This window comes from Tenrec ecaudatus, chromosome 4, assembly GCF_050624435.1.
Source record: "Tenrec ecaudatus isolate mTenEca1 chromosome 4, mTenEca1.hap1, whole genome shotgun sequence".
NCBI lineage: Eukaryota > Metazoa > Chordata > Mammalia > Afrosoricida > Tenrecidae > Tenrec > Tenrec ecaudatus.
In genome coordinates, this window is record NC_134533.1 from 171,838,562 (window position 1) to 171,866,343 (window position 27,782).

Sequence of the window (27,782 nt, forward strand, 5' to 3'; positions counted from 1 at the left end):
GTAATAGAGAACTTTATATCAAAGAGTAATTGTAAATTAAGAAAATATCCTATCTTGACACTATGGATGTATGTATGTGTCCCAACCAGCAGGAACTTCATCGCGGACCCTGGAGGATGGAGTGGGAATTGAGGAGACAAGAGACACGAGAAATGGAGACAAGACAGTAGTCTGATCAAGTCTCATTTATTGAGTAAAAGGCTACAGTTTATATAGGCCAGGAAAAGGGAAACACCCATCACACATGTAAATCAGGCCACTTTTGTGATAGACCAATCAGGGAGTTCGGAGGAGCACGCCCTGCCGGTGACGTCAGTAACGGCTTTCAGTCTTCAACCAGGTATGCAGAGTGACATCATGTTATGCAAATCAAGTGCAGGTGCTAGATATGTAAATAGGGAAAAGACAATCTTTTACCCAGTCAAGGGGAAGCAGGATATAGGTGACTGAGCAAGAGATAGTAACAAAGTGTTCCCAAGTGAGAAACCGCGAAGTGAGTTGCTTCCTGTGAGTGGAAGGTCAGCAAAAACCACTCAGCCCCTTCTCTAAAAGGAAACAGGCAGCACTAGTAAATGGCGAAATAGAAATTTACAAGGCTCAGGCACCAAAGATCAAGGCTATGGCTGGGCCTCATAGCTCCGGACATGTATGGATTGTGATAAGAATTGTACGAGCCCCCAATGTAATGATTAAAAAAAGAAAGAAAGAAAGAAAACATCCCAGCTCAGTCCTTATCAAGTCCATGAGTTCCATATTAGGCCTTATGTCCAATAACAGTCTATAAATTCTTCCTCAGACCCACTCAACACATGCAATGATGCTGAATAAAGGAAGATCACAGGCCAGTGGGTGGAAAGTCTTGTGGATCCAGTGGCAATGGAAGCATTTCAGCTCTGGCAGGATTCTCCATGTGGCTCCTCCAGCTCTAGGGCTCTGGCTGCATCAGCTGTAGTGCCATGTAGCATGAAGTCCAAGCAGAAAGAGTGTGTGTCCAACCTCCAGGGAGGAAGACAGGAGTTCCCAGAGTCCTCAGGAGAAGGCCATGCCCACACAAAGGCCTCATTGGCTATGATCTGATTGACAGGCTAGACTTCACCCCTTCACAATTTGACAGGAGATTATGTAACTGCCACAGATATCCTTAGGCCAAAGGACACGTTCCACATCACTACATAGCAAACAGTCAAACAACTGAAATTCATGGCTCCGTCAAGAGATACATATTTGGGGACAACACAAGTCGTTCCATGACCCACAAATAAAAACCAAAGTACAGATTTTAATGGGATTTTTTAAAAACTTAAATACAAAAATAGTGAGTAAAAAAAATAAATCTTCTATTCTGAAGTTAAATATAATCCAATACAGTGGAATTGATCTTTTTTTTTTTTTTTTTTTTTGGAGTGGGGGAGGTCAGGGAGGCTGGTGTCTTATAGCCCAGAGGTGATCTTTAACATCTGACAGTTTGGAAATCACTTACATTCATAGTGTGTATGTGGTCTCAGTTGTTAACTGTTTCCCTTTTGTGAAAGAAGTGTTATGTGGATAATAAAAACAAGCAGTCTGCTGAATATATCAACTAACATTAGTGTTCAAGACACTGAATTGAACTTTGAGCCATAGAAATTCTTTCCTTTATAACTTTTCCAGGCCATTATTCACCCTCATTGCATCTCCATTACAAGGATACTCTTAAGAGATTGAACTACTTTCCAGGAAATGCAGGGTAGTGGGGACTTGGCTGTTAACTGAATTCACTTCGCTTCAATGAGTTAGGCAATTAAAAAGGCCCCAAAGTAACTGGCTTCTTGGTCCATGTCAATTAGTTGTTCATTAGTAACTGAGACAAAAATCCTGTCATTTTCCTTAAGCTCAAAAACTCCTCCTTGATAGATGGAATAGAGTCCATATTCTGAATCTTTAGACCAGCAACTATTTCTAGCACTTTTCATCAGTAGGATAGGGTCAGGATAATTTGTGTATTTGTAAATATATTGTACCATTTGTTTACTCTTCCTTCTGTTTGCTGCTGTTTCTTCTTCTTGAAATCGGAAATATATTTGGGAATAGATGTAATAGAACCCAGTTTGATGGATAACCAATTCTCCATTCCTCAAGTGAAAATTTTTCAGGAATGAATGTCCTTCCCTCGATGACTCCCAGATCCTGATTTTCCTGCCGAAAGCCTTTTCGTTTCTGGAAGCTAGATCATGGTTAGAGAGAAAAAGAAATCTATTTTAACAGATCAGAAGGGAACTTATAACAAAGCAAAGAATTTCCTAGCAGCTGTGGTCAGTATTTGGTGTGTGTGTGTGTGTGTGTGTGTGTGTGTGTGTGTGTGTACAAAGCATATCAGACTAATAGAAAGCTTCTTGCTTTTTCTATCTTAGGTTGATTCTAAATTCTAGTCATAATCTATTGGTTGGTTTCTGTATCACTGCAAACTATTGGGAGTTCCTTGATTTTCTATAATTTGTTTGCTATTATGTCACATCTGACAGATGGATTTCTGAAATGAACCTAGAAGGAAGCAGGAATAAATTTAACTAATGCTTCGAGCCCAGAGCTTGGGGCTTTATGCTATTTATTCTCTAGGATGCTTCCTTGCTCTTTCTCAAATTTTCAGAGTCAAAGCAGAGAGGATCCCTAGTCCAAAATAAGGGAAAGCATATGTTTGGAAAATCTTACCAAGATTTAAAAATCTCCAGATTCTTGATTATTAAATTTTTTTTCCAGAGACTCTGAATGAAACAATCGTGTGTATGTCTGCGTAAACTTTGAGTCCATCTCCATAATATGTGTATAGTTTTTCAAGAACTTGAAACAACTAATAAATTTGTTAATGAGTTTTGATGGCATCGTAGTTATGTGTTGGTTGCTAACAACAAGGGCAACAGTTCAAAAGCATGATCCACTGTGTGGGAGGAAGATGGGGCTTTCAAAACCCAGACCGAGTTACAGTCACAGAAACTTACAGGGGCAATCCTAGCTGGTCCTTTAGGGCCACTATGGGTTGGCATTGATTTAATGACAAGGAGCTTTTCTGTTTGTTTTCCCCACTCCCATAAAGTGTTATAGTCTCAGAACCTAGGGCAGTACTACCCTGTCCCAGAGGGTCACTTTGAGTTGGAATTGATTCAGTGACAGTGAGTACGCATGACCAAAAGTCACATAGCTATAATGATCTTAATCACAGATAAAATCAGTTAACCATTTAGAAAACATGAGTTTATGAATACCCACAAGACAACTGTCTAGAAATAAATCCTTTTGCCTACTTGCTAATATTTTTAATTATTTTAGAATTTAGGACAAACCCTCCAATAACAATAAGAAGTGTTTATTGAGCACTTACTGCATATTTTGTATATTTATTATTAATCTTTGCCACTTTTTGAGTTAAAAGTTATCTCCATTTGTAAATGAACAAACTGAAGCTTAATTTGATCAAATAATTGACTCAAAACTTATAGTTGAGGAGGAACTGATTTAAATCTGAATATTCAGACTGAAAAGTTCATCCACATCACCAAAACACTCTACAGTTAAAATGAGATATAACGAGGCTTTCCACTCCTGTAAAGAGTTACAGTCTTACGAACCCACAGGAGTAGTTCTACCCTGTCCTACAGAGTCGCTGTGGGTTGTAATTGATTCTATGGCAGTGAATTTGTTTGAGTTGGACATGAAACCAAGATCTGCAAGGGAAAGTGGTCAAATATTAGTAATTTCCTATTGTGCATCTTAACACAAATGCGACTCAGGTATAATTTTGTGTTCCATGGTAAAAGTAAATGAGTTATTTATTTTTATTATCATTGAAGGGAATGCAATGAAGGAAATAGTCACAAGAGAGATAAAACTACCTAGAGAAGAAGACATGCCAAAATGGACCCTGGAAACCACAAAGGAAAGTTCTTTCTTTGGTTATTTCTGGGGCCAATGAGTCCATGGACGTGATTGCCCCTGAAAATAATCAGTTTGCAACTCTGATGACCACTGACTGTTTTGTCAATTGCAACATAAGTGTTTCAAGTTCAGGTAAAAGTGAAACAGACAGTTTGGAATAATTTTCCCATCAGCTTTTCTTAAAGTATATATTTGATATTTCTCTTACTTGGTGTTGACAATGGGTTGGATCGCTGATTATTCCCAGTGAGGTGAGCTGCTACTCTGGGAAGAGCTCTTTCCCTCCCTAGGTAAGGGATGTCCTTTTGCATTTCTAAAAGAGAAACGATCGAGTATCACCAACACATGCTAGACTGCTTTCTGAAGATATGCACAGCTGTATGAGCATGATGAGATCCCCAAACTGATAGGCTGTCATGCACCTACATTTAAATATGATGACCAATGTACTCGGTTTCTGTTTACATTTTAAAGATGAAAAGGATAAGCCATCATCTGGATTACAACATATCCACATCTTAGAGGCTAACAACATATTGACAAAGTGAAGATTCCGCTTCTTAAAAAAAATAACTTTAGACCTATAGTAGTCATGCTTACTGCTCTAAAATGCTAAAATAACCAATTATTGGTTAAATCCTACTTTGAATTTTATATAGACACAATCAGAATACTATTAATTTTTTGTCATCTCAATCATTATTTCCTCTTTTTTGACTACTACGGATTCTAAAGGAACAACAATGATAACTATTGACCATCTGTGCTACAAATTGCTACTCAACTGCCATTTCCCCTCCCCAAATGAGTGCAGGTTGACACATTAGTCACAATGTTCAATATAGGAGCATATAAATTGCTGAGTCGCTGCAACAAAATAAGCAATGAACATTTACTTATAAAAATTACTTATATAAATTACTTATATAAATCCATCAAGCTATAATCATAAAGAAATCAGGTAAGTATCTCAGGAGCCAGATAAAGCATAGTTTCCCATGAAGCAACACTGCTGGGATCAGACATTGAGTACACTTGCTGAGCGTTCAAGCAGCTGAGCAGTCTCTCAGCAACAAGAAGACTTAGAAAGTGAACACTTACCGACAAAGAAGAAAAATAAGGGTGATGGCTGTTTGGAGAAAGGAAGGAGAGAAGGTCAGAGGAGGGTTTGTGAAGAAGATGGTGCTAAGGTCCTTAGTCAACCAATTGAAGTGCCTACTAAATCTGCAGTAAGCAAGCACTCTTTAGAAACCAGGGGAAACAACACCAACAAATGAAAGTGTCCAAAGTGCAAGGATAAATGCTTGACTATGAGGAGGACAGGCAGTTTGGGGACCACAGGGCCTCAAGAAAGGTATTCCCCAAGAGCTGAGACAGAATGCACAGAGTAATTCCTGGACACAGGTATAGCAGGAATTTAGTTCTGAGCTAAAAGAGGTAAATGGAAAAAAATTTAATGGTAAAATAATTTGAATGAAAGCTAAGAAGTCTGAACTTTGTGGGGACAGGAGATGCTCTGACATGTTTTGGTCAGGGAGGTGAAGAGGTACAGGTTGTCTTTTAGGACAATCTAACAGTAAGATTTGATGGCTGGAAAGCAGGTAAGGTGAGAGACTGGGCAGGTAAGTTATAAGACTAGTATGATTGGTTGAGATTGAAGAAAGGAGACCTTCATTGAGAGCAGTAGAAGAAGGATCTGAAACGAGGTGATAAAATTCCACAGAGAAGGAATGAATGGGCAATGAGGATCTCCCTCATCTATCTGGAATCAATTATTCATGCATAGTGTACTGAAGACTAGCCATGGCATGGGGATATAAATGAGCAAATGAGTTCCCCAAGTTAGTTTGCTCATTTGCATTTAATCTCTGTTGTTAAATAATTCACAATATCTTACCTTCCCCTAGACATTTATACTTAATGTTTAAAATATTCAAGAACAGAATCCAGTTAGACTTACCTTGCATTGGAGTCATAGCAAGAATATGGGAAAGGCTTGCTTTGAAAGCAAATTTTAAAGAAAAGAAATACCTTGCTGGCTCGAGTAAACTTGAGTCAGAAATATGAAAATGTGTGTATATGATGTCTGAATACACCCTAGCATAGAGATGTTCACGATTTCTATGTCTTATTACACAAAGAAGAAAAAACATTATTCTTCCAACTTTGAAAGGAATGCATGCATGTACTATAGGCTGGACCTGGTGTGTAGAGCATTCAACCAATGTCACCTTATGGAAAATGATCACAGAGAATGCTTGAATCCTTAGGGAAGTCTTCTCTTTCAGTAGAATGTCTACAAAGGACAAGGATGGTTGTCAAATGCTGAGGACGTTTATTGCACCAGGTGCAGTGATGGTTAATGATATGTGTAAACGTGCCTGGGTCACATTCTCAGTACTGTGTAATTGTTCCCAGCTGTGAGCAGATGTAAGGGCATTTCCTTTGGGGTGTGGCCTTCATACAATTTGTGGTTGAATGTTGTGGCAAAGCTGGCCCCTCACTCAATTCTGCATCTGCCTCCTCATTTTCTGACCTATCGTTCTTGGAACATGAGCCAGGAGTCTTCACTTGACCTGTTGATTTTGAATTCACCTGTCCCTACAACCATGTGTGTCAAGAGAAACCTCCAACCTGATACCTGACTTGTGAGTTTAGGATTTGTCAGCCTCCACACCTGTGTGAGTTATTTCCCCTGAAATCTTTATCACTATGTATAGCTATATCTATTCCATAGGGTTTGCTCCTTGAGGTAGTTAGTTTATTGTGCCAAACTGACCAATAAACACATGTGGGGTTAATTGAAGGGTGGAGAGATAAATGGCTTGATGAGTTTTGCCTTTCTAGTTCTCGGGTCTCTTGCTTTCTGACGGTTGGACCAGGCTGCAGCTGCCTTAGCCAGTTCCCTGATTCAACTGGCAAGGCTCACTTCCTGTGAGACATCCCTGAGGAAAAGCCACACGGACCTACCCCGATGCAGCCCTGAGTGCTGGAGCAGCCATGTGGAGACCCCTGACAGCATTGAGATGTTTACATGTTCACTGACTCAGCTTTCCTCCTGCAGTCCGCATCATTGCATCTATTTTGTGAGATGGAGGAGGACTTTGTGGATTGGTGCTGGACATATTGGTTAATGTTGGACTGTGGGCTTGGGCATCACTAGGTTGGGATGTTTTCTTGATGTGCACTTAACCTTTATATAAAACTCTCTCTTATACACGAGTTTCTGTGGATTTGTTTCTCTAAAGGACCCAGACTAACACATTATGGTACCAGGAGTGGGGTCCGGGAGAAACAAATCATAAGATGGAGAGTAGATGTTTGTTTGATCTCTCCCTCAAAGTAGTTTTCCTCCTTTGCCTAGCCAGAGGTCAGATAAAGCCACACTATTTACTCAGTTGTTTTCTGGGAAAAATATTGGAAGTATGAAAATAGAAAGTTTGTAAGCCCACTTGCTTCAGCCACTAAAATTTGATCTTTAGGTGGGTTTAGGTCATGCTGAACATATATGCACTGCCCAGTACTTTGGAGTACTCAGAAACCAATAGTCTTTGTCAGAATCTGGAAAAATCTGGAACCATGAAGAAAACTCCCCTCTAGGACTGAATGTTAAAGGGAGCCTGAAAGCAGGCTAAAATGCTTGCTAGGTGACCACCTGGATTTACTTGTTGAGTGGAAGTGGGAGAAATGCAGCAATAAAGAGACGGTTGAGTGTGGCCACTGACACCTGTGGACTTGGTTTACAGGAACAAGAGGAGAATTTGAGAGTGGGTGGACTGGTCTAAAGTTCATGACCTAGCACGAGGGGGCTAGGCTTGTTGAGTATTGGTGAGAGCCCATGGTCTAAAGGCAAAGTGACCAATGGGCACCCTGTGGAGGTTGAGTGAGGCAGCCCACATTGAGTTGACCAAAACCCAACCAGATAGAGATTTTTGAGCCTGTGAACTGGTGCATATTGTTGCTGACTTCATGGATGGCCTGTCCAGATTTGGCTTTGTTTATGGATGCAGCCTTCACAAGGTTCCAACTGGAATGAAGACTCTTCGTGTCAAAGAATATGATTGTCTTCTCAGAGAACTGGGTTGGTGTAAGTGAGCAGTAAAAAAAAAAGTGGTTGGGTTACAAACTTATAGGTGGGGGAACATATTCACAGGATTATAGGATTGAGGTGTGGGTGTTACTTAATTGTAATTGTGAAGCTAAAGAATTATGTAGAGGTGCAAAGTTGGCAAGTGGTGGACTGAGGTAGTTAGTTTATTGTGCCAACCTGGCTGATGAATACATGTGGGGTTAATTGAATGGTGGAGAGATAAATGGCTCGGTGAACCTCGCCTTTCTAGTTCTTGGCTCTCTTGCTTTCTGATGGTTGGACCAGGCTGCAGCTGCCTAAGCCAGTTCCCTGTTTTAGATAGCAAGGCTCACTTCCTGCAAGATATCCCTGAGGAAAAGCCACACGGACCTACCCCAATGCAGCCCTGAGTGCTGGAGCAGCCGTGTGGAGACCCCTGCCAGCACTGAGATATTTACACATTCACTGACTTGGCTTTCCTCCTACAGTCAACATCATTGCGTCTGTTTTATGAGACGGAGGAGGACTTTGTGGGTTGGTGTTGGACATATGGGTTAATGTTGGGCTTGTGGGCTTGGGTAGTACTGGGTTAGGATGTTTTCTTGATGTGCACTTACCCTTTATATAAAACGCTCTTATACATATGAGTTTCTGTGGATTTGTTTCTCTAAAGTACCCAGACTGACACACTCCTCTAGAGAAGCCTGCATAAGACAGATGAGAATATAAAGTGTAGGAAAGCATCTTTGACAATGGCTGTTAGGTGCCCTTGAGTTGGTCCTGACAACATAACGAAACACCGCCTGGCCCTGTCCTTTTCTCACAATCACTCTTACGTTGCAGTCCACTGTTGCAGCCACTGTGTCCAGCTAGCTCCTTCAGGGTCTTCTTTATTTTTTACTATCCATTTAATTTACCCAAGAAGCCTAGTGGTGTACTGGTTACGAGTTGGGCTGCTAACCACAAGGTCAGCAGTTTGAAATCACTGGCTGCTCTGCAGGAGAAAGATGGGGCTTTCTACTCCTGTTAAGAGTTACAGTCTCAGAAATTCACAGGGGCAGCTCTACCCTGTCATCCAATAGCAGTTCTTCTCAACCTTCCTAATGCCAGTTCCTCGTGCTGTGGTGACCCCCCAGCCAGAAATTTATTTTTGTTGCCACTTCATAACTGGAATTTTGCTACTGTTTTGAATCTGGTAACCCCTGTGAAAGGGTTGTTAACCTCCAAAGGGGTCGTGACCCACAGGTTGAGAACGACTGCCCTATAGGGTTGCTATGAGTCAGCATAGATTCAATGACAGTGAATTATCTACTTTACCAATTATGATATTTTCTCTATGATTTGGCCTTTCCAAATAACATGTCCAAAGTTTATGAGCTGAAGTCTAGCTATTTCACATCTGTGCTCTTTCAAGACAAATTTGTTTCTTCCACGACAACCCAAACCAACTGCCATTCAAATCAATTTTGACTTGTAAAAAGTTTACAGAGGATTTCTGGGACATCGATCCTTATGGGGTAGTTTTGGCATTTCATGGTATATTCGATATTTTTGCCAATGCCATAATTCAAAGATATTGATTCTTCTTAGATTTTCCCTTTGTATTGCCCAGCTATGGTATGTATGTATATGAGATGATTGAAAATATATTGATTTGTCTTCAAAACGACATTTTAACACTGAAGAGAGGTCTTTTGCAGCAAATTTGCACAATGCAACGTCATTTGATTTCTTGACTCCTGGTTCCATAGGCATTGACTGTGAACTCAAATTAAATGACATATTTGACAACTTCATCCTCTTCTCCATTTATCATGATGTTGGTTGTGGGCCCAGTGGTGGGGATTTTGGAGGAGTAATCTATACTGAAAGCTGTAGTGTTTGTGATCCCCCCCAGGGAGTAATTCAAGTCCTCTGGCTTTCAGCAAGCAAGGAGTCATCTGACTATTGTAAATTATGAATGAGTTTTACACACACACATACAAATAGCTAATTTTTTTTCTCTGCCCCAGGACTGTATACCCATTGATTTGGGAAAACATATTGAGAGAGATGATGAGTCAAATGCTAAACAATAGCAAATTTTGGTCAGTACTTTTATTTGCTTAATTATTTAGTCATTCCAAAGACTTATAGTGAGAATCTACTGTAGAATTAGGTGAGGATCCCTGGTGGGATAATGTTTATGCATTGGGCTGTGGTTCAGAAGATTGGCAATTCAAAACCACCAGTTTGTCCTCAGGAGAAAGAGTGGGCCTTCTACTCCCATAAAGAGTTTCAGTCTTGGGAACTCACAGGCGCAATTCTAGTCTGTCCTATAGGGTGGCCACGAGTTGGCATCGATTCAATGGCAGTGAATGATAAAATGAGGTGTTGGGTACAGAAAGGTGAGCGAGACAGTAATGCCACGAGGGTGGCTGTCACTCTCTCCTCTGCCCCCATGGACCTCTTCTTATATCCGACCATACAGAATATTTTATAATATTTATTTTCAATTTTTATCACAGGATAATATGTGATTAATATATTTAGAAATTGATTAAAGAATAATTTTTAGATTATATGCACACTAACTTCTTTTGGTGAAATATTTCTACATTGAATTGTATCAAGAAGGGGCAGCAGTCATTTTAATATTTCTCCTTTTTTCTTTATTTACTACTTTGTTCTCCAAAAAAGTATTGACATGGTTTCACAGAAACTACTTACCACAGTACAGTAGCTAAAAAACCAGAGAATCGAACCAAGTCAGTGATTAGAACACACCTGCACTATGAAGATAACAGGCTGCTTGTAGCACATGCGGATGAAGCCATGTGGTCTGAGTATCACTTTAATTTGACAATTATAGCAGCTCTGACTGGAATGCATTAAGAGGTTAAAATGTCAATCAGCCTAGACTTTTATCCCTGGAGGCATATTGAGACAAATAAGCTTAGGAAAAATGTTTCTGCTGTTCTGATGAACCATAGTGATGTTTTCATAGGAATAATAAGTTTCCGCTGAAACGCAGCACGCAAAATTTACAGACAATCATTTCGGTATGACATCTGTAACAGCATTCCCTGTGCCATCTGAGCACCACAAACGACACCCCTGGAAGCGGATGTGAATTTTGTCTTCATGGGTCTATAATAGGGGAGCAACCAGGATGCAGATTACAAAAAAGAAGGGAAGAATCACGCAAAGAAATGATGGTAGAAATAATGGAGAGCGAAACCTTTCTTAGAAAGGTGATCAGGGACAGTCTCTCGGAAGAGATGGTGAGGAGGTGATGCATGCAGGAAGAGGCCACTGAAGGAAGGAGTGGGTTAAGAAAAGACAGGAGGATGCCATCCTGTGGGAAGCCCAGGATGAGGACTGGGAGTGGGCTGGAAAATGGGAGCGGCATGATGGAGCTGGGAGCGTATGCAAAAAGAAAGGCATACCACCTCATAGTGCCCAGAAGCAGAGAAGGTGGTAACTGGGGTGACCTTAGTTTGTTTTCTGCCACATTCCTGAAATGATTTAAGGTGACTTACTTATTCCATGTTAAACCAAACCACCACCACCACCTCCCCAAACAATCCCCAAATAAACAAACAGCAGTCAAGTCAATTCCATCTCATCAGACTTTCATGGGGACAATCTTTGCAGAGGCAGAGGGCTGGGGATTTGAACAGTCAATTGTTAGGCCAGTAGTTAAATACAAATGGTTTGCGTCAGCCAGAGATGTTACAGCTTTTAGAATGAGAGGATTAAGTAAGTGGACCGACTGAGATAAAAGGGAAATCCAGACTGGCAGAATAAGGTTAAACAGAAATAAAGTTCTGGTCATTAGTAAGCTACAGATTGGCTTCTGAACTTTCCAGCTGCCAGTGTACAAGGAAAGAGACTCACAAGGGACTTGAGACAGTTCCGAGATCGGTGAGTGACTGGAGGAGAGAGAAGGAGGAGGTAGAGCTGTTTATCACAAAATAGATGATTGAAGATGAAAGTAACAATAACAACAAAAAACAATACCTGGGCCTGTAGGAATGGTTTCCTCATACGCTCTCAAAAACATCTGCAAACAGTATTGAATAAAGCTTGTTAATTTCCCTGAAAATGTAAGCTGGCCATAGACTGTCTCTGACTCTTCTTTTTGGCATCTAAGGGGCAATTTCTATGTTTGCCATCGATGGGGGCAGCTTTCAGTTGTTCAAGACTAGGGGCTGGGTGGGGTGGAGTGGGTGCCTTGGTGCATGTGGACACAGCTGTTTTACATGCGACAGCAGGATGGTCCTCTGTCTGTTTCACAATGAAGGGTTTCAAAGGCTGCACCAAGGAACAAGCAGCGTGGGAGCCAGGTGTCCTGCCAAGTTATCGTCTGAATGTTCCTCAGGAGGCCTCCATGTGGCTGACGGACCTGGCAACAACCTCACCTCACTTTCTTTGCTGTTTGGGGTATGTGTGTGTGTGTGTGTGTATGTGTGTGTGTGTGTGTGTGTGTGTGTGTTGGGGGGGGGCAGCTGTCCACACAGGAGCTCCTTTGCATGCATGTACATATTTCATGTAGCATGTAACAGGACCCACTAACCTTAATTTACTGGAAAGCTCCCCAATCCAGTCCCCAGTCACTCTCCTGCACTGCCACCCCAGCTCACGATGCCTAACGAGTAATTGCAGCCCCCCCCCAATTCCTTGTGCACAAGGACACACTGTGCCATTCTTTCATTTCCAAGAGATTCTTAGGCGTTTTCCATAGAAACCTCTTTTGCCAAGTTCTTATGTCTGGGCTAAGTGCTAGGAAGACCTCCTCTTTCTACTAAGCAGCATAACAAACCAGCGAGAACTAGTGGAGGTGGAGCCTCTATTGAGCAGGCAGACCTGGACTTGGCCCGTCCTTGGCTTCTGACTGTCCTTGGGGTCAGCTCTGCCACCCTGAGGGCTCTGCTATCCTTTACCCTCACTCTGGTGTGCCTCACATTGGACGTGTTTGCACTCTCTCTGATTCTAGATAAGGAGGAAACAGGCATGGGAAGGGCTGTGGTGTGCTGAAAGGGAAAACCAGAAGGGGAAGTCTCTCCCTTTCTCTTTCCCTCGTGGACGAAAAAGGAAGGAAGGAAATAGGAGAAGCGACAGAAAGGAGCATGTGACCCTTCCAGTGTGGGAGGCAGCGTGAGAGAGATTGCAACCGTGGTAACGCGCTCTGCCTCCTGCTCTGTCCACCACGACCTTGTGAAATGTTTGGTCAAGTGGTCTGCTTCATCTGTCAACCCCCCCCCCCCCTCCGAAATCAGGATAACAACAAATCCTTTGTCATAGCGCCGTTGCGAGGATTAAATAGGATGATGTTGGTAACAGGATTAAATAGGTTGATGTTTACTAGAGATAGCTCGTTCAAGGTATGGTGTGTGAAAAAAAAACCACGAGAAATTCTTTCCCTCCCATCCGCTCACCTACCTCCTTTGTGTCTTCTCGCTTGTAGTGTAGTTGGTGGAAAGATGTGCGATTGATTGCGGAAGGAGAGGAAGAATAGCAGGAAGAGGAATGTAAATCCTACTCCGACTATTTCCCTAATTCCCTAATCACCAACCCACAGTGCCGCCTGCACTGTCTCTGCAACGCCATTGAGGAGTGGAGTTCCGTCCTCAGGTCCTTCGGCGCCCTTCCCTAGCCCTGAGCTCTTCTTAGTCCTTGCCAGCTGCTCCTGTCATTTAGGATCTCAGCTGCTCTGGAACCGCCTGTAGGGAGTGAGTTGCTCAGCCCAGCCCACGCGTCCAGAAACCGATGTACTGGAGTTGTGATGTCATTTTTTGTGGAAAGGAAACAGGTGCCTGAGTTCTACTGTGAGTATTGTTCAGGGCTATACACTACAAACCTAACCACCCACACACATCGTTAAGGCCAAGCAGATCCTCAGTGCCAAACATGGCCTTTAAGACGTGCCTTTGACATAGCACATGGACATACCCTGGGACTTTCCCAACACATTGAACACAATGATGGCAGGGAGGATGCTCCACAGTTAAGAGAAGCCTTTTTACAACTGCGTTCTCATCTGTCCTTTGTGAGGCAGGCAGAAAGCAAATATTATTAAATATCATCTTACCAAAAGGAATGCTTAGTGAAACAAGCTGTTAGCCAACACATTTCTATCACAGATTCTGTTGAGGCAGTGTCTATACACAGATATCTGTACACAGGTATTTCCATCAATGCCTATTCCCTGATGAAACTGCCCCATGGGTGTTGAACTGATAACCTCAAAAGTGGAGGTACAGCCCACCAGCTGCTCAGAGAGGGAAAGGCAATGCTGTCTGCTCTCATATGGACAGTCTCAGGGACATCTGAGGGTCGGGATGAGGGAGCATCAACTCGATTTTCAGTGTTTGGCTTTTTACCGCAAATAATGATGTTCCTATGTTATTTATCATTGACTGAGTTTAAGTTAGGATGTCATCATCTTCAATTTCTTAAAGTCTCTCTCACTCTTTCCTCTTCTTTTTCTTAATCTCTCTTACTCATTGCTGTCACGTCATTTTTGGACACGTAAGAATCTGGCAGGACAGAGGAGGCCTGCCCACAGAGTTTCCAAGACTGGAAATAGTTTTGGAATTGAACTCACCCATCTTCTGCTAGGAGAGTGGCTAGTGGGTTGGGACTCCTGACTTTTGGGTTAGTGGCCAAGCAGTATGTTAGCCACAGCTCCACCGTGGCTTCTCTCATTTCTACATGCATACAAAAATTAATATACGCCTAACTCCAGAGATTAACTATTTGAAAATAATATAAAGCTATGAAAACTATAAAACTATGAAACAATATAAAGCAATGAAAACTATGAGTTGACTTTGTGTGTCTTGTGAATTAAAAAACAAACAAATACACGCCATCCTTTATTCGTATGTGACCTTGTTTTATCTGTGGCTCCTTTCGACCTGGTCTGATAAAGAGGCCAGACTAGGTGAAGAGGATAAAGAGTTAGTGTTAGTCGAGAGGCCGACTCAGACCCATGTTTGGTGGTGTGCCACCTTTTCTTGGTTCTAGAAATGTGGGAGAAAATTGCTTATAAGCTCTGGGACTCAGTTTTTTCATTGGCAAACTGTGGGATCTAACCTTGGTGATCTTCCTTGCCACCTGGCCTCCTACGCCTGCAGGCAAGACTGCCTGGGCTACCTGGCAGTGCACCTACCTTCCTTACGATCTGTTGCAGTTCCCATTTCATTTGCAAGCACGGGTTGCTCGGACTGTCTTCCTCACTGGGGTCCCAAGAGCTGTCATTGTCCTGTAAGAAACAGGCCATGCCACTTCGGGAGTACTTCTCCTGCATCTGGGTTGGGATGGAACATGACAGGGTATTATCTACAGAGCTTTTTATATTTGTTCATGCACAAGTTAAAACAGCAGAGACTGCCAACCTTTTGTTTTTTTTAAAGATTGACAGCCTTCCAAACAACAACAAAAGCAGAGACTAGTTACTGATTCAGAGACATCTCAGCATCCTAGGAGAAGCTCGTGTCTTGGAAGAAAAGTGAGCATGGTGTATTCTGTCCCTTCAATTAGATGGGATGGGAAGGGTACAGGTGCGGGTCAGGCACCCAGGGTCACGGTGCCACTGGCTTGGCAATCTGCTTCCACTTTTCTTTGGTCATCAGAGGGTGGAGCCGGTTCCTTGGTGTGATCTCTGAGGTCCATTTCTGCTCTGGTAAGCTATGGATCCCTTTCAAGTCCCGTCAGCTTAATTCCAGGATCTTAACCTTAAAAGTAGTCCAACTGCCTTGGGCCTCTACTCAAGCATTCCCTCAATGCATGAATACTTTCTTCTATTAAATTGGCATTCTATGATGCTCACCCTCCTGACACAACTGCTGAAGCCAAAACGGGTGAACAAGTAAATGTGGTGAAGAAAGCTGATGGTGCCCGGCTATCAAACGAGATAGTGTCTGGGGTCTTAAAGGCTTGAAGATAAACAAGCGGCCATCTAGCTCAGAAGCAACAAAGCCCACATGGAAGAACACACCAGCCTGTGTGATCATGTGGTCCCGAAGGGATCAGTTATCAGGCATCAAAGAACAAAAAAATCATATCATTGGCTGCACACCTCCATGATACGATCACCGAGGACAAACGGGTACATAAGCAAATGTGGCGAAGAAAGCTGATGGTGCCCAGCTATTAAAAGAGCTAGTGTCTGGGGTCTTAAAGGCTTGAAGGTGAACAAGCGGCCATCTAGCTCAGAAGCAACAAAGCCCACATGGAAGAAGCACAACAGCCTGTGCGATCACGAGGTGCCAAAGGAATCAGGGATAAGGCATCATCAAAAAAAAAAAATCTTACCATAGTGAATGAAGGGGGAAGTGCAGAGTGGAGACCCAAAGCCCATTTGTCGGCCACTGGAGACCCCCTCACAGAGGGGTCTAGGGGAGGAGATGAGTCAGTCAGGGTGCGATGTAGCACCGATGAAGAATACAGCTTTCCCCCAGATCCTGGATTCTTCCTCCCCTCCAACTACCATGATCCGAATTCTACCTTGCAAGTCTGGATAGAGCAGAGGTTGTACACTGGTGCATATAGGAGCTGGAGGCACAGGGAATCCAGGATGGATGATACCTTCAGAACCAGGGGGTGAGGGGCGATACTAGGAGAGTAGAGGGTGAGTGGTTTGGAAAGGGGGAACTGATTACAAGGATCTACATGTGACCTCCTCCCTGGGGGACGGACAACAGAGATGGGGGTGAAGGGAGATGCTGGATAGGGAAAGATATGACAAAATAATAATCTATAAATTATGAAGGGCTCATGAAGGAGTGGGGAGCGGGAAAATGAGGACCTGATGCAAAGGGCTTAAATGAAGAACAAATGCTTTAAAAATGATTAGGTCAAAGAATGTACGGATGTGCTTTATACAATTGATGTATGTATATGTATGGATTGTGATAAGAGTTGTATGAGCCCCTAATAAAATGTTTAAACAACAAAAAAATGAAAAGTGGTCCAACTGTCTAGAGTGCAAGCAATGTTCTGGCTCCCTGTCTGGCTCCACAGATAGGTTCACTGTGGAGATGCTCAGCTACCTGTATACTTTCAGTGTTGGACTTTTCTGCAGGTCATATTTCAAAAGAAGTTCAAAAAGTCAGTTCAGCACTGTCAAGCCCTCCAGGCATACCTCTTCATGCACCACCGACCGACACCCCCCACCCCCTTGGTGGTAGTGGTGACACTGTATGTGTGTGTGTATGGGGGGTGGGTGTTGTTTGCTCCTTAGGCAAACAGGACCTGACTACCACCTTCCATGATTCATGGCCCAAAGGACAATTCAGATGGCTCAGCCAGTGGCTGGCCTGTCTTTGCCTGAGATAAGCAAACACTTTCCCCCCTTTCTCCTACTAAAGCTGCAGAAGGCAGCAGCCTGAAAACTGATCAGTTATTTCATGTTCCCAGCCTCATTTTCCCCTCTCGTCTGTGAACAACTTGGCTGATGTATTAATGCTTTTTGGTAAACCTTTGAATGTGAACTGACCTTTTGTGTGACCCTGTCATGTATTGCAGGCTGCATGCAGAAAATGCGTTTAAGCCAGCCCCTAATGAAGTTTGTGGTCCTGGAGTGTCTATTCTGCAGAGAACCCCTGTGCTCTAACTTTGGCTGTCCTTTTTGTATATAAATTTTTCTCCTTACAGATCTATTCCCCCCTCAAACCCATTAGTAATGTAAGATAAGAGCCGGTCTCTTATCTAAACCTAAAGGACAGTGTGCAGGAGCTTCAAATAAATTCCAGTTCTTGTGCTTTCTACATTGTACAGCAGAATCTGGACCACGCTGCCACTCTGTCCAACTTGAGCTAGGAATTTATCTGCTGGACAGTTCAACAGGATTTGCAGTGCAGGTCTGGTTCGTTGTAAAATTCAAGCTCATTTCACACGTAAGGTCTAAGAAATCCCTTGTAGCTGAAGGTGCCAGAAAAATATAGCCATTCTACAGCGCTCGTCCCGAATAGCCTGGTTGTCTGAGATGTTAGAAACCTCCAGGTTATGATAATTACTAGAGAAATTTGGGTTAACATGAGTCCATGAAGGGCATTTCCTTATTTTAGATTTCAAAGGTCCCGTTTCTTTCTTTTTTTTTCCCTTTTCTTACTTTTATTGGGGGCTCTTACATCTCTTACCACAATCCGTACATTCCTCCGGTGTGTCAATGCTGCCATCATCATTTCCAAAGCATTCTCTTCCCACTTGAGCCCCTGATATCAGCTCCCCATCTCTTCCTCCTTCCTCCCTCACAAACCCTTGATAAGTTATAGATGATCATTTTCCTATTTTACATCATCCTCCATCGCCCCTCACCCATTTTGTTATTCATCCCCCTGGCAGGGGTTATAGAGTGATCCTTGTGATCGGTTCCCTCCTTATCCCCACACCCTCCTATAATCCTCCTGGTATCTCTACCGTCCTTGTTGGCCCTGAGGGGTTTATCTATCCTGGATCCCCTGTGTTGCAGGCTTTTATCTGTAGCAGTGTGTATGTTCTGGTCTAATCCTAATTGTAATGTAGGATTGAGGTCACGATGGGGGGTGGGGGAAGGAAACACCAAAGAACTGGAGGAAAGTTGTGTGTTTCATCGGGGCTATACTGAACCCTGACTGGCTCATCTCTTCCCTGTGACTTCTCCATGAGGGGATATCCAATTGTCTACAGATGGGCATTGGGTCTCTACTCCATGCTGGCCCCTGCATTCACATTGGGTAGGATTTTGTTCTGGGTCCTAGGTGCCTGATAACTGACCCCATCAACACCTCATGATAACACAGGCTGGTGTGCACCTTCCATATCGCTTGTTTATCTTCAAGCCTTTAAGATCCAGATGCTATATCTTTTAATAGTCGGACACCATCAGCTTTCTTCACCACATTTGCTTATGCACCCATTTTGTCTTCAGCGAACATGTCAGGAAGGTGAGCATCACAGAGTGCTGGATTGTTAGAACAAAGTGTTCTTGTGTTGAGGGAGTGCTTGAGTCGAGGCACAATGTCCACCTGCTACCTTAATTCTTAACATATAGATATGAGTACATAATTCTATTCCCCTCTCATTATATATATTTGCATATGTACATGCCTGTTTTAGACCTCTATAAATGTCCTTTGCCTCCTGGTTCTTTCCTCTATTTCCTTTTACTTTTTTCTTGTTCCGTTTGGCCTTCATTCGGGTTTAGCAATTCCTTGCTTAGTAATTGCCCTTGATTGAGCCCCACTAGGCATACTACGCCCTTCTCTCCATTGCAAAGATCGCATTTCTAAGAAAACGAAACTACCCGAGTGGTGCAGAGTTAATTCACTTGGCTGTTAACCAGAAGGTTAGAGGTCTAGGCCACCTATATGTGCCTCTGAAGAAAGGCTTGGTGCAGCACTTCTGAAAAAACTCAGCCCTTGTAACCTCATGGAGCATTGTTCTGCTCTGACACACTGGGGTCACCATGAGTTAGGATCAATTCAGTAACAATTAATTTGATTTGATTAAAATAGAAAATAATTGCAATGGAAAAAACAATGTCAACAGAGTCTCACCCTTGTCAACAAATCCTTGACTGTTGTTTTATGCACACACACCTTGTGCCAAGAAAAGCAGGAAGCTCATGCAAGGCCAAAGTTTTATTGTTTTGTTTTTAAAGCAACCTTGATTAAAATAGATGGTCTTTCCCTTTAGGTGTTACACAATTGCCTGTCTTAATCTATTATTTTATCTTAGGGAGTTCCCGGGGGCCTAATGGGTTATGTGTTGGGCTGCTAACCTCCAGTTTGAACCCACCAGTTGCTCTGCAGGGGAGATTCTCTATTCCTAGAAGGAGGTGCAGCCTCGATACCCCAAGAAGCAATTTTCCCTTGTCCATCGGGTTGTTATGAGTCAGAATTGGCTTGATAGCAGTAAGGGTTATTTTGGAAAGTTAAAAGGAGAGATCAAATTGAATGATGATGTGCTCTTTCCTATAAAAATGGCAATCTCGTTCCAAATGAAAAGAACCATTTATGAGAGGTCATAGCCAGAGTCACATGGATCTGTATCCAGTAGTATGCTCCTTGGACATTGGATCAGGGACCCTCAAGTACAAGGATATAAACCAGAGCTAATGAATTAGTTCCACAAACCCTGGTATAGAACAGTCACATCTTTCTTTTTCTTTTTAATTACAAAAGTATGGTGCTGTCTTTGTGGATGTGATGGGGTTACCTGAGTTGAGATATGGAATTAGACAGTCTTCCATGTCCCTCCCCTCCCCAAACTCTTCTGTTTGAGTACACATCCATTTGTACCTACGGTTTACTTAGGAGTTGAAAAAACTTAGCAAGGAAAGAACTCAGTTATACCAGTGTGCTTCCAAAGCTCCTGGACAAATTCCATAAAGTACGTATTCCTTCCAGTAGCTTTTGACACCTCCTGGGATGTGGATGTGAGCAAGTCTAATGAACTTAGAGGAGGGATAAGGGGAGGTAGGCGATTACAAGGATCTACATGTGACCTCCTCCCTGGGGGACGGACACCAGAGAAGGGGGTGAAGGGAGACTCCAGATAGGGCAAGATATGACAAAATAATAATCTATAAATTATCAAGAGCTCATGAGGGAGGGAGAAGTGGGGAGGGAGGGGGAAAAAATGAGGACCTGATGCAAAGGGCTTAAGTGGAGAGCAAATGCTTTGAAAATGATTAGGGCAAAGACTGTACAGATGTGCTTTATACAATTGATGTATGTATATGTATGGATTGTGATAAGAGTTGTATGAGTCCCTAATAAAATGTTTTTTAAAAAAGCAGGGGGGAGGTAGGAAGAAAGAAGAGCTGGATTCAACTTCAAGAGGCGAGGTAGCTCCAGCAAAGCCTGCTAATGTGTACTGGCTTCTGTTGCAGGCCAGCATTGGTCAGGCTCAGACTTGGATGAAAATAAACCAGCAGGCTCACTAATCTCTGCAACTTCTTGTGGGGAAATAAGTCGTTTGTTATCTTTCCTCACAGGAGCAGGGAGTTGTCTCCACATGTAAGGGGTCAAGGACAAAGAAAGACAGGGTCACAGGCAGGAGGAAGCAGAGTTATGAAACACCCAGGTCAAGCATGGACCAAATGGAATTTGAAAGGACTTGAAAATGGGCCTTTAGTAGCAGGGCCCAGCTCAGGTCAGGACTGAGTGCAGGCTGGCACTGGTACACACCCTCCTGGAATTTTCCTTCAATACTTAGGAGAGCATGTGAGAAACTTGAACATCAAGTAGGGTTCTAGAATGCTTGGGCAAAGTTGAGGAGCTAATGTGCCCTCATTATAGCCTAAAATGTCCTGAACCTGGATGAATTTGGAATACACAGATAGTCTGAAGTCAATAAAGAAATAAAGGGAAGATAACTGAAATCACCATCATGCCACCTCCTAGAGAAGCAAAGGTTAATCTCCTGGTTAACCTTTGAATAATCTCTCCTACTAGACAAACCTGCTTGCAGAGTGGAGATCGGACTGTGCGTGCAGCATTGGGAAAATGTCACGCTCCTAAATCTGCATGAAAAGCAGATATGCATGAACATATCGTTGTTTCATGTTTTTGTTTTGCTTTTGACATTTATGGCAACCTTATAGGACAGAGTAGAGCTGCCCCATAGGGTTTTCACGGCTCTAATATTTAGGGAAGTTGACTTTCTCTCATGGAATGACTGCTGGTGGTGACCTTTTCAGTTAGCAGGGGAATGCTTCAACACTGTTGTACCAGGGCCTCCTCTTGTAAAAGAAAAATAGAAACATGAAAAGGAATAACTTACTCATCTACTTTTCATCTAGGAGTCAAAGTTTTCAGCCTTCTGACCTTTCTCCTTCTAGATAGGAACATGATTCTCTGCAGACTATGAACCCAGAGAAGCCCTAACTACCTCTGTTCGTCCCACCTCCCATCTCTTGTACTATTATATATATATTTTAGCTTCTATGGACTGTGGCCAGTGGAGGTGTTGGCAGGGATGGGTGCTGTGGTTATTCCAAGAAAAATGAGCATAACGTACCTTCCCCCACCTCTTCACACCTGGCTGTCCACATCCTTTTCACTTACCTAGATGTGCTTCCTGCAACTGCACCTTTTAGCCTGGGCTCAAACTTTTCCTGAGATGAACCTCTGAGTTCTATTTTCTTTCCTGGTTTCTGAGAAGTGTATTTCAACAGCAACTGCAAACAGGGCAATTGCCTAAGTCAGGGTAAACTAGGAGACTAACTGTGTTAGCCTGTTCTGCTCAAACATTAGCCTCAGACAATCATTGTCAGAAAACAATGACTGGCATAAAGGATCCTCAGTGTAATTCGGTGAAAAAGGGACATCTTGACCCCTTTCCTCTCCACCTGTGGCTTCACAGAGGTAGACAGTTCCCTTGTCCTATGACCAAAGCGGACTCAGTGGCACTCAGACTCCCCGTTTGTTGCTTGTCTTTCTTGGCCCGCATGCTTTCTTAGACTCATACACCTAAAACCCTTGATATTTCTATCATCTGTAGCCTTTCACCAGCTAAGAGGGAGCTGGTGAATATATCGAATATATTTCTCCCATGAATATGCTACACTGACACCCAAGGGAATTCAGATCTATTTTCCCTTCGAGAGATTATTGGTGGGGAGGAGAATGGCTCCTTCAAGAGACTTCTTAACAGGAGTCAGAGTGGCCGTAATTAATAGGCGCTTCATTGACACCAACCATTCCTATACCCACGCTTGGATACGCACCTCCTGAACAAGTGACATTCCTCTCATTTCACAGGTGAGGAAACTGAGGCTCAGAGGCATAAAGTGGGTGACCCAATGCCACGGAGCCAAATAAAGGAAGAACCAAGATCGTAGTCCATCTCCGTTTCTCAGAGAGAATACACTCCTGTAAGTTAAACTCACCCGCTTCTATTGGTTTAATTCTAGCAGCATGACGCTGGTGGGCAGGGTGACATTTAGCGAAAGTCCTGGGATTTTGCAGGTGCTCAATAGCTGCTCAATTCTCCTCTCTTCGAAGCACGCTCAGCACATTCCTTTACATGTCCATACATACACATATCCAGCTCAGCCCATCCCTCTACATGTCTATACATACACGTATCCAGATGTCAATATGCAATCAAAGAATATATTGCACAATCAGGATATTAACCTTGATTTGCAACTGCCATTTGGCTAAACATGCAGAGGTTGCATGAATCATTAATGAACCAGCTCATCTAGTTTTAAAATGAAGCAAAGTTGAAAAGTTAGCAAACTGAGGGGCCCCAGGTGTCCATGATGCCATGTGACCAAAGGCTAGGGTACAGTGAGCCCAATCTAATAAGTACAGTTGTTTCTTAGAAAACAGTTGTTTTCTAAGTCTTCTCACTAAGACTTAGAACAAAAACATGGCTCTACTTAGGCTCATTGTTTTCCCCTTACAAATTTACAGGCCTTTCTAAATGTGATCCACAAATAAAGCTGACTTCCCCTCATTGTCTAATGTGCATAGTTCTAAGTTCATATTCATTATCTAATCCACATAGTATGCATAACTATTTGTGAACCAAACAGGAGTCTTCTTCATCCATTTTCAGAAGAAAACTTTGCAACCTATAGAGAGAACCAAATCTACACACCAATGGGGCATGCAAACTGATTTTCCTTAACAGATAATCCAAACACTATGGCTTTTGCTCAATGTATCTATTTTCTTTCTAGAACCTTTGCCTTACATTTCTGAGCCAGCTGGCAGATTGGATGTTGCATTATCCCAAGGGAACAGAAGACAGGGTGTATCTCAAGGTGAAAATGGGCAATCGGGGCTTAGCAATGGCAACGAATCACAATGACCATCATGCCTGGGAGGGAAGAAGCTTGCAGAGTTGCCCACAGACTGGGTGTAAGCCCTAGTTCGTTGTTGGTAAGTCATTTCTCTAAGACTGTCTTAGTTTCCTGTACTGCTGTTACGGGAATATCACAAAGGTGTGGCTCTCAAAGCCAGACATTTATTTACTTATAGTTCTGGAAACTGAAAATCCAAATCAAACTCTAGAGTTAGATCATGTTGACTCCTTCGCTGGAGGCCCTCCCAAGCACTCCTTGTACAGAATAAAACAAGGCATCTGTCCATCCTAGTGAGTTCTATCTTGCATCTAACTTGCTCTTTTCATAGTTTAGGGATGATTTGTTTATGATACATCCTACCATTGTGTGTCCTCATTGACACAACTCAGAAAAGTCTGTTTCTGAGCAGGTTTACATCTCCAGGTTCGAGGGGTAGGAGCCCAGTACATATTATAGGAGCCCAAATATCTAATCCTTATATAACAGGGTCTCCAATCTCTGCATCTAATAACTGGAGGTGGAGGGGGGTCTTCCTGGGTCTCTCAGGTTTGCAATCCCTTGTTATAGTCACATAACATAAGTATATGCAGAGTCAGAATACAGGTCAATGTACTAGTACAATAGAAGTTGTATTGGTTTCTTTTAAACCAATTTGCATTCATAGTTACAGAAGTTTGGTTTTTTTGCAGGTGTGTGTGTGTGTGTGTGTGTGTGTGAGAGAGAGAGAGAGAGAGAGAGAGAGAGAGAGAGAGAGAGAGAGAGAGAGAGAGAGAGAGAGAGAGAGAAATATATTAACTAAGGCGGCACACATTTCTTTCCTCCTCTGTCAGATGTCATGGGTCATTGTCGAGCCTACAATGCCACCTTTCTTCTCAATGATCGCATCTGAAACAGTAGACTGCTGAATCCATCTGGTAACCTCTTTCCTACAGATGTCACGCATATCTGTGACCAGGGTACATACACAGGCCAGCCCTTCCCGTGGTCTCTCATTGTTAATACCAAAATGTCACAGCTTAGACCCAAAATAGTTCCCATAGATGGAGTTTATCCTCATTTCATGCTCACAGTCAGAGAGAAAAGACAAAGCTGACACTTCCACCCTCGAGTCTTTCCAGTCAAATAATTTGAGATAGAAAGGGGTGGGAGGAAGAGGCTTGAAGGGGTTAAGAGTAGGAGGTTTGAAGATAAACACACAATGCCTAAAGAGCATTTCTCTCTGTCTGTGAAGTTTTCTGTCTGCAGATGTCTGTCTGCACATCCCTGGAATTAACCCTGGCCAATATATCAAGCACCAGCATTCAGTAGTTTCCAGCATTGTCCCTGTACCTACCTCATCCACTTGTTGAGAAAGTTGCTCATTAATCCAGAAAGTATTTAGTGAGCATTTGTTATGAAGTGTGCAAACCATCTGTGAGGTCCTGGAGGAGTAACAGTGAGCCAAAACAGACACGTCCCCTGCCCTCGTGCAGATGCGTACACTGCCAAGGGGGACTGAGACCACAGCTACAAAGTACCTAGCAGACAGCACTCAATCCTTGGTAGCAACTGCTAATATTAGAAAATAGATGTACTTTTAAGACAACAACCACAAAGTCCCTTAGGAGTTTCATTGCCTGCGTTTGCTAGTCACTGGCAGAGCTGGCTCCGTAAATGCACTCGGTTCACACAGTCCTTGGAATGTACAGCTTTGCAAATTCCTCAGCAATGATATGCATTAACAAAACAGAGAAAGGGGAGGATTTCTGCCCAAGTCAACTCAAAGAGATGCAATCAGTCAGGGCTTGCCGTGAGTCCCCCCAATGCGGCGCAGGAACAGCACTGACCTGTTTCAGCTCCTTGGTGAAGTACATGTAAGTCACAGCTGAACACAGGGACTGCAGCAGCACGGTGGAGATCAGGATGAGCAGGCAGATCTGCCCAGAACTGAGCCCCTCAGCTTTGAAGATTTGACTGGTCATAGTCCTGGGCGTCAGGTCTGACTGCCACAAAGCCAGGCTGCCTTTGGATCTTGTGAGAGAACTGAGACCAGGCGAGGAGCACTTCAGAGACTGTTTCATTTCGAGGGAATCGTTCGATGTTTATCCAAAAATGAAAGAGAAACCAGAGAGACACCAATCATTCTCTGTTAGTCGAGTTTGAAAACATACTGGAAGGAAGTAAGTGAGACTGAACACAACAGCTCCTCCCAGGAGCGAGGAGACGGGGCATGTTGCCCTCTTGGGGCAGACTCTAGGTTCTTCCATTGTATCCCAGTCACCTCAAGAGCTGATCACTGGGAAGAGACCACCCAGGCACACAGCCTGTTGCTGTGGTTTCCTGGCACTGTGGCTGGTCTCCTAAGAGCCTTGCTGCTTAACCTGGAGAAAGCCTGGGCTTTCTGCTCCCATAAACGTTTACAGTCTCGGAAACCCACAGGGGTCGCTATGAGTCGATGGCAGTGAGTTTGGTTTGAGTTTGGCTTGCACCTTAACATGAATAGGATCGGTGCTCCTGCTTTGCAACAGCCCCCTCCCTGCAGCGTGTACCAAACACAGCCTGCCTGGCAAGCAGGTGTCCAGAATCTGTGTCCTTCACTGTGCCTACACTAGGTCAGGTGTCTAGACAGTACTGCTTATGAAAGGAGAAATGATGAATGAATGACAGCTGCCAACCTTCCCTGTAGTCTTGCCGACAAGACAATGATTTCTCTAGCTGAAGACCTATCCCCTGTGTTTAGGATGACCAGCATTTGTTCCTTTGCCAAGCCCACTGTTGCAGCCCCTGTGCCCATCCATGTCATGGCAGGCCTTCCTCTCTTTGTGTGCTGCCCCTTTCTTTACGTTACCAAGCATGACGTTCTTCTCCAGGGACTGCTCTCTCCTGACGGCATGTCCCAAATATGTGAGACAAAGCCTTGCCATCCTTACCTCTAAGGGGCACTTTGGATGGACTTCTTCAGTCTGCAGGTACAGAATGAAAGTGAGCACGTGTGTCCCCTCCCCCTGGCGCTCCAACTGTGACTTGGGGGTTTGGGGCACCTCTTGAAGGCCCCCACTGTGTCCTCAGCGCATCATGAAAGCCCTCAACATCTCAGTCTCCTATGTAGACATCTCCCTCTTTAGTGCCCAGATGCTGAGCTCCACAGACTTCAGGACGCTAAGAGGACAGTGAGACTAGTCCAAAGTCTGGGGGTATCTAGACAAGGCTCTTCCCTCCAAGACATGGTGGTCATGCGATGAGTTACCATAGAGTTGGCCCCCCTGACTCATGTGCACCTCTGATCCACACTATTCAGCTGCACTGCACTACTACAATAGCAAATCTACCAGAGGACTGGGCAGTGCAAAACTAAGGTCCTCGGACGGACATCAGTTGCTGGGTTGCTTGTGGTGTTGGCTGATTAGTATGGCCTTGCTCTGCGTGGGTGGTCAGGATTGTTTCAGCACATGTCCAATTTCACATCTCTGAGGATCTTGCTGCGCTTGGAGCTGGGGCAGTATTTGAAACCAAGAGGCTGTATTCTTTCCAACCTCTGGAGTCTTACACGTCACCTTTCTCTTGTGTGAAAAGATTGACTCCCGGAATGAAGAGTCCAGCAAAGGCTCTCGGGTGAAGCTCAGAGATGTGTTTGGAGCTGCCCTGTGGAGGAGCAAAGGGAAGGAGCTTCTCTCTCTTCTGCTTTAGAGCAGTGGTTCTCAACCTGTGGGTCGTGACCCCTTTGGGTTCCCTTTCACAGGGGTCACCCGACTTATAACAGTAGCAAAATGACAGCGATGTAGTAGCCACGAAAATAATTGTATGGTTGGGGGTCACCACCACAGGAGGAACTGTATGAAAGGGTTGTGGCCTGAGGAAGGTTGAGGACCACTACTTTAGAGCATACAACAGTGGGGACATAGGACAAACACAGTCTGTCTCATGCTCTTCCCCACCCAAATCTAGAAGATTATCAGGCAGCTGGTGCCACTGGGGCAGATGGCCTTTGAGGGAGAACAAAGAGATGCTTAGAGTAGGTTGCCTGCAAGAATAGGA

General features: G+C 43.5%; 1 protein-coding gene across 1 annotated transcript; it reads right to left on the reverse strand.

Annotated features, from left to right (window-relative positions):
• Positions 1-170: 170 nt before the first annotated feature.
• On the reverse strand, positions 171-25,996 carry TNFSF10 (TNF superfamily member 10). The gene is made up of 5 exons (XM_075547038.1): positions 25,595-25,996; positions 15,135-15,272; positions 11,981-12,023; positions 4,118-4,222; positions 171-2,203 (listed from the first exon to the last, which is right to left on the reverse strand). The coding sequence occupies exons 1-5, from the start codon at positions 25,826-25,828 to the stop codon at positions 1,773-1,775; spliced, it is 951 nt and encodes a 316-aa protein (XP_075403153.1). The 5' UTR covers positions 25,829-25,996; the 3' UTR covers positions 171-1,772.
• Between the last annotated feature and the right edge of the window lie 1,786 nt (positions 25,997-27,782).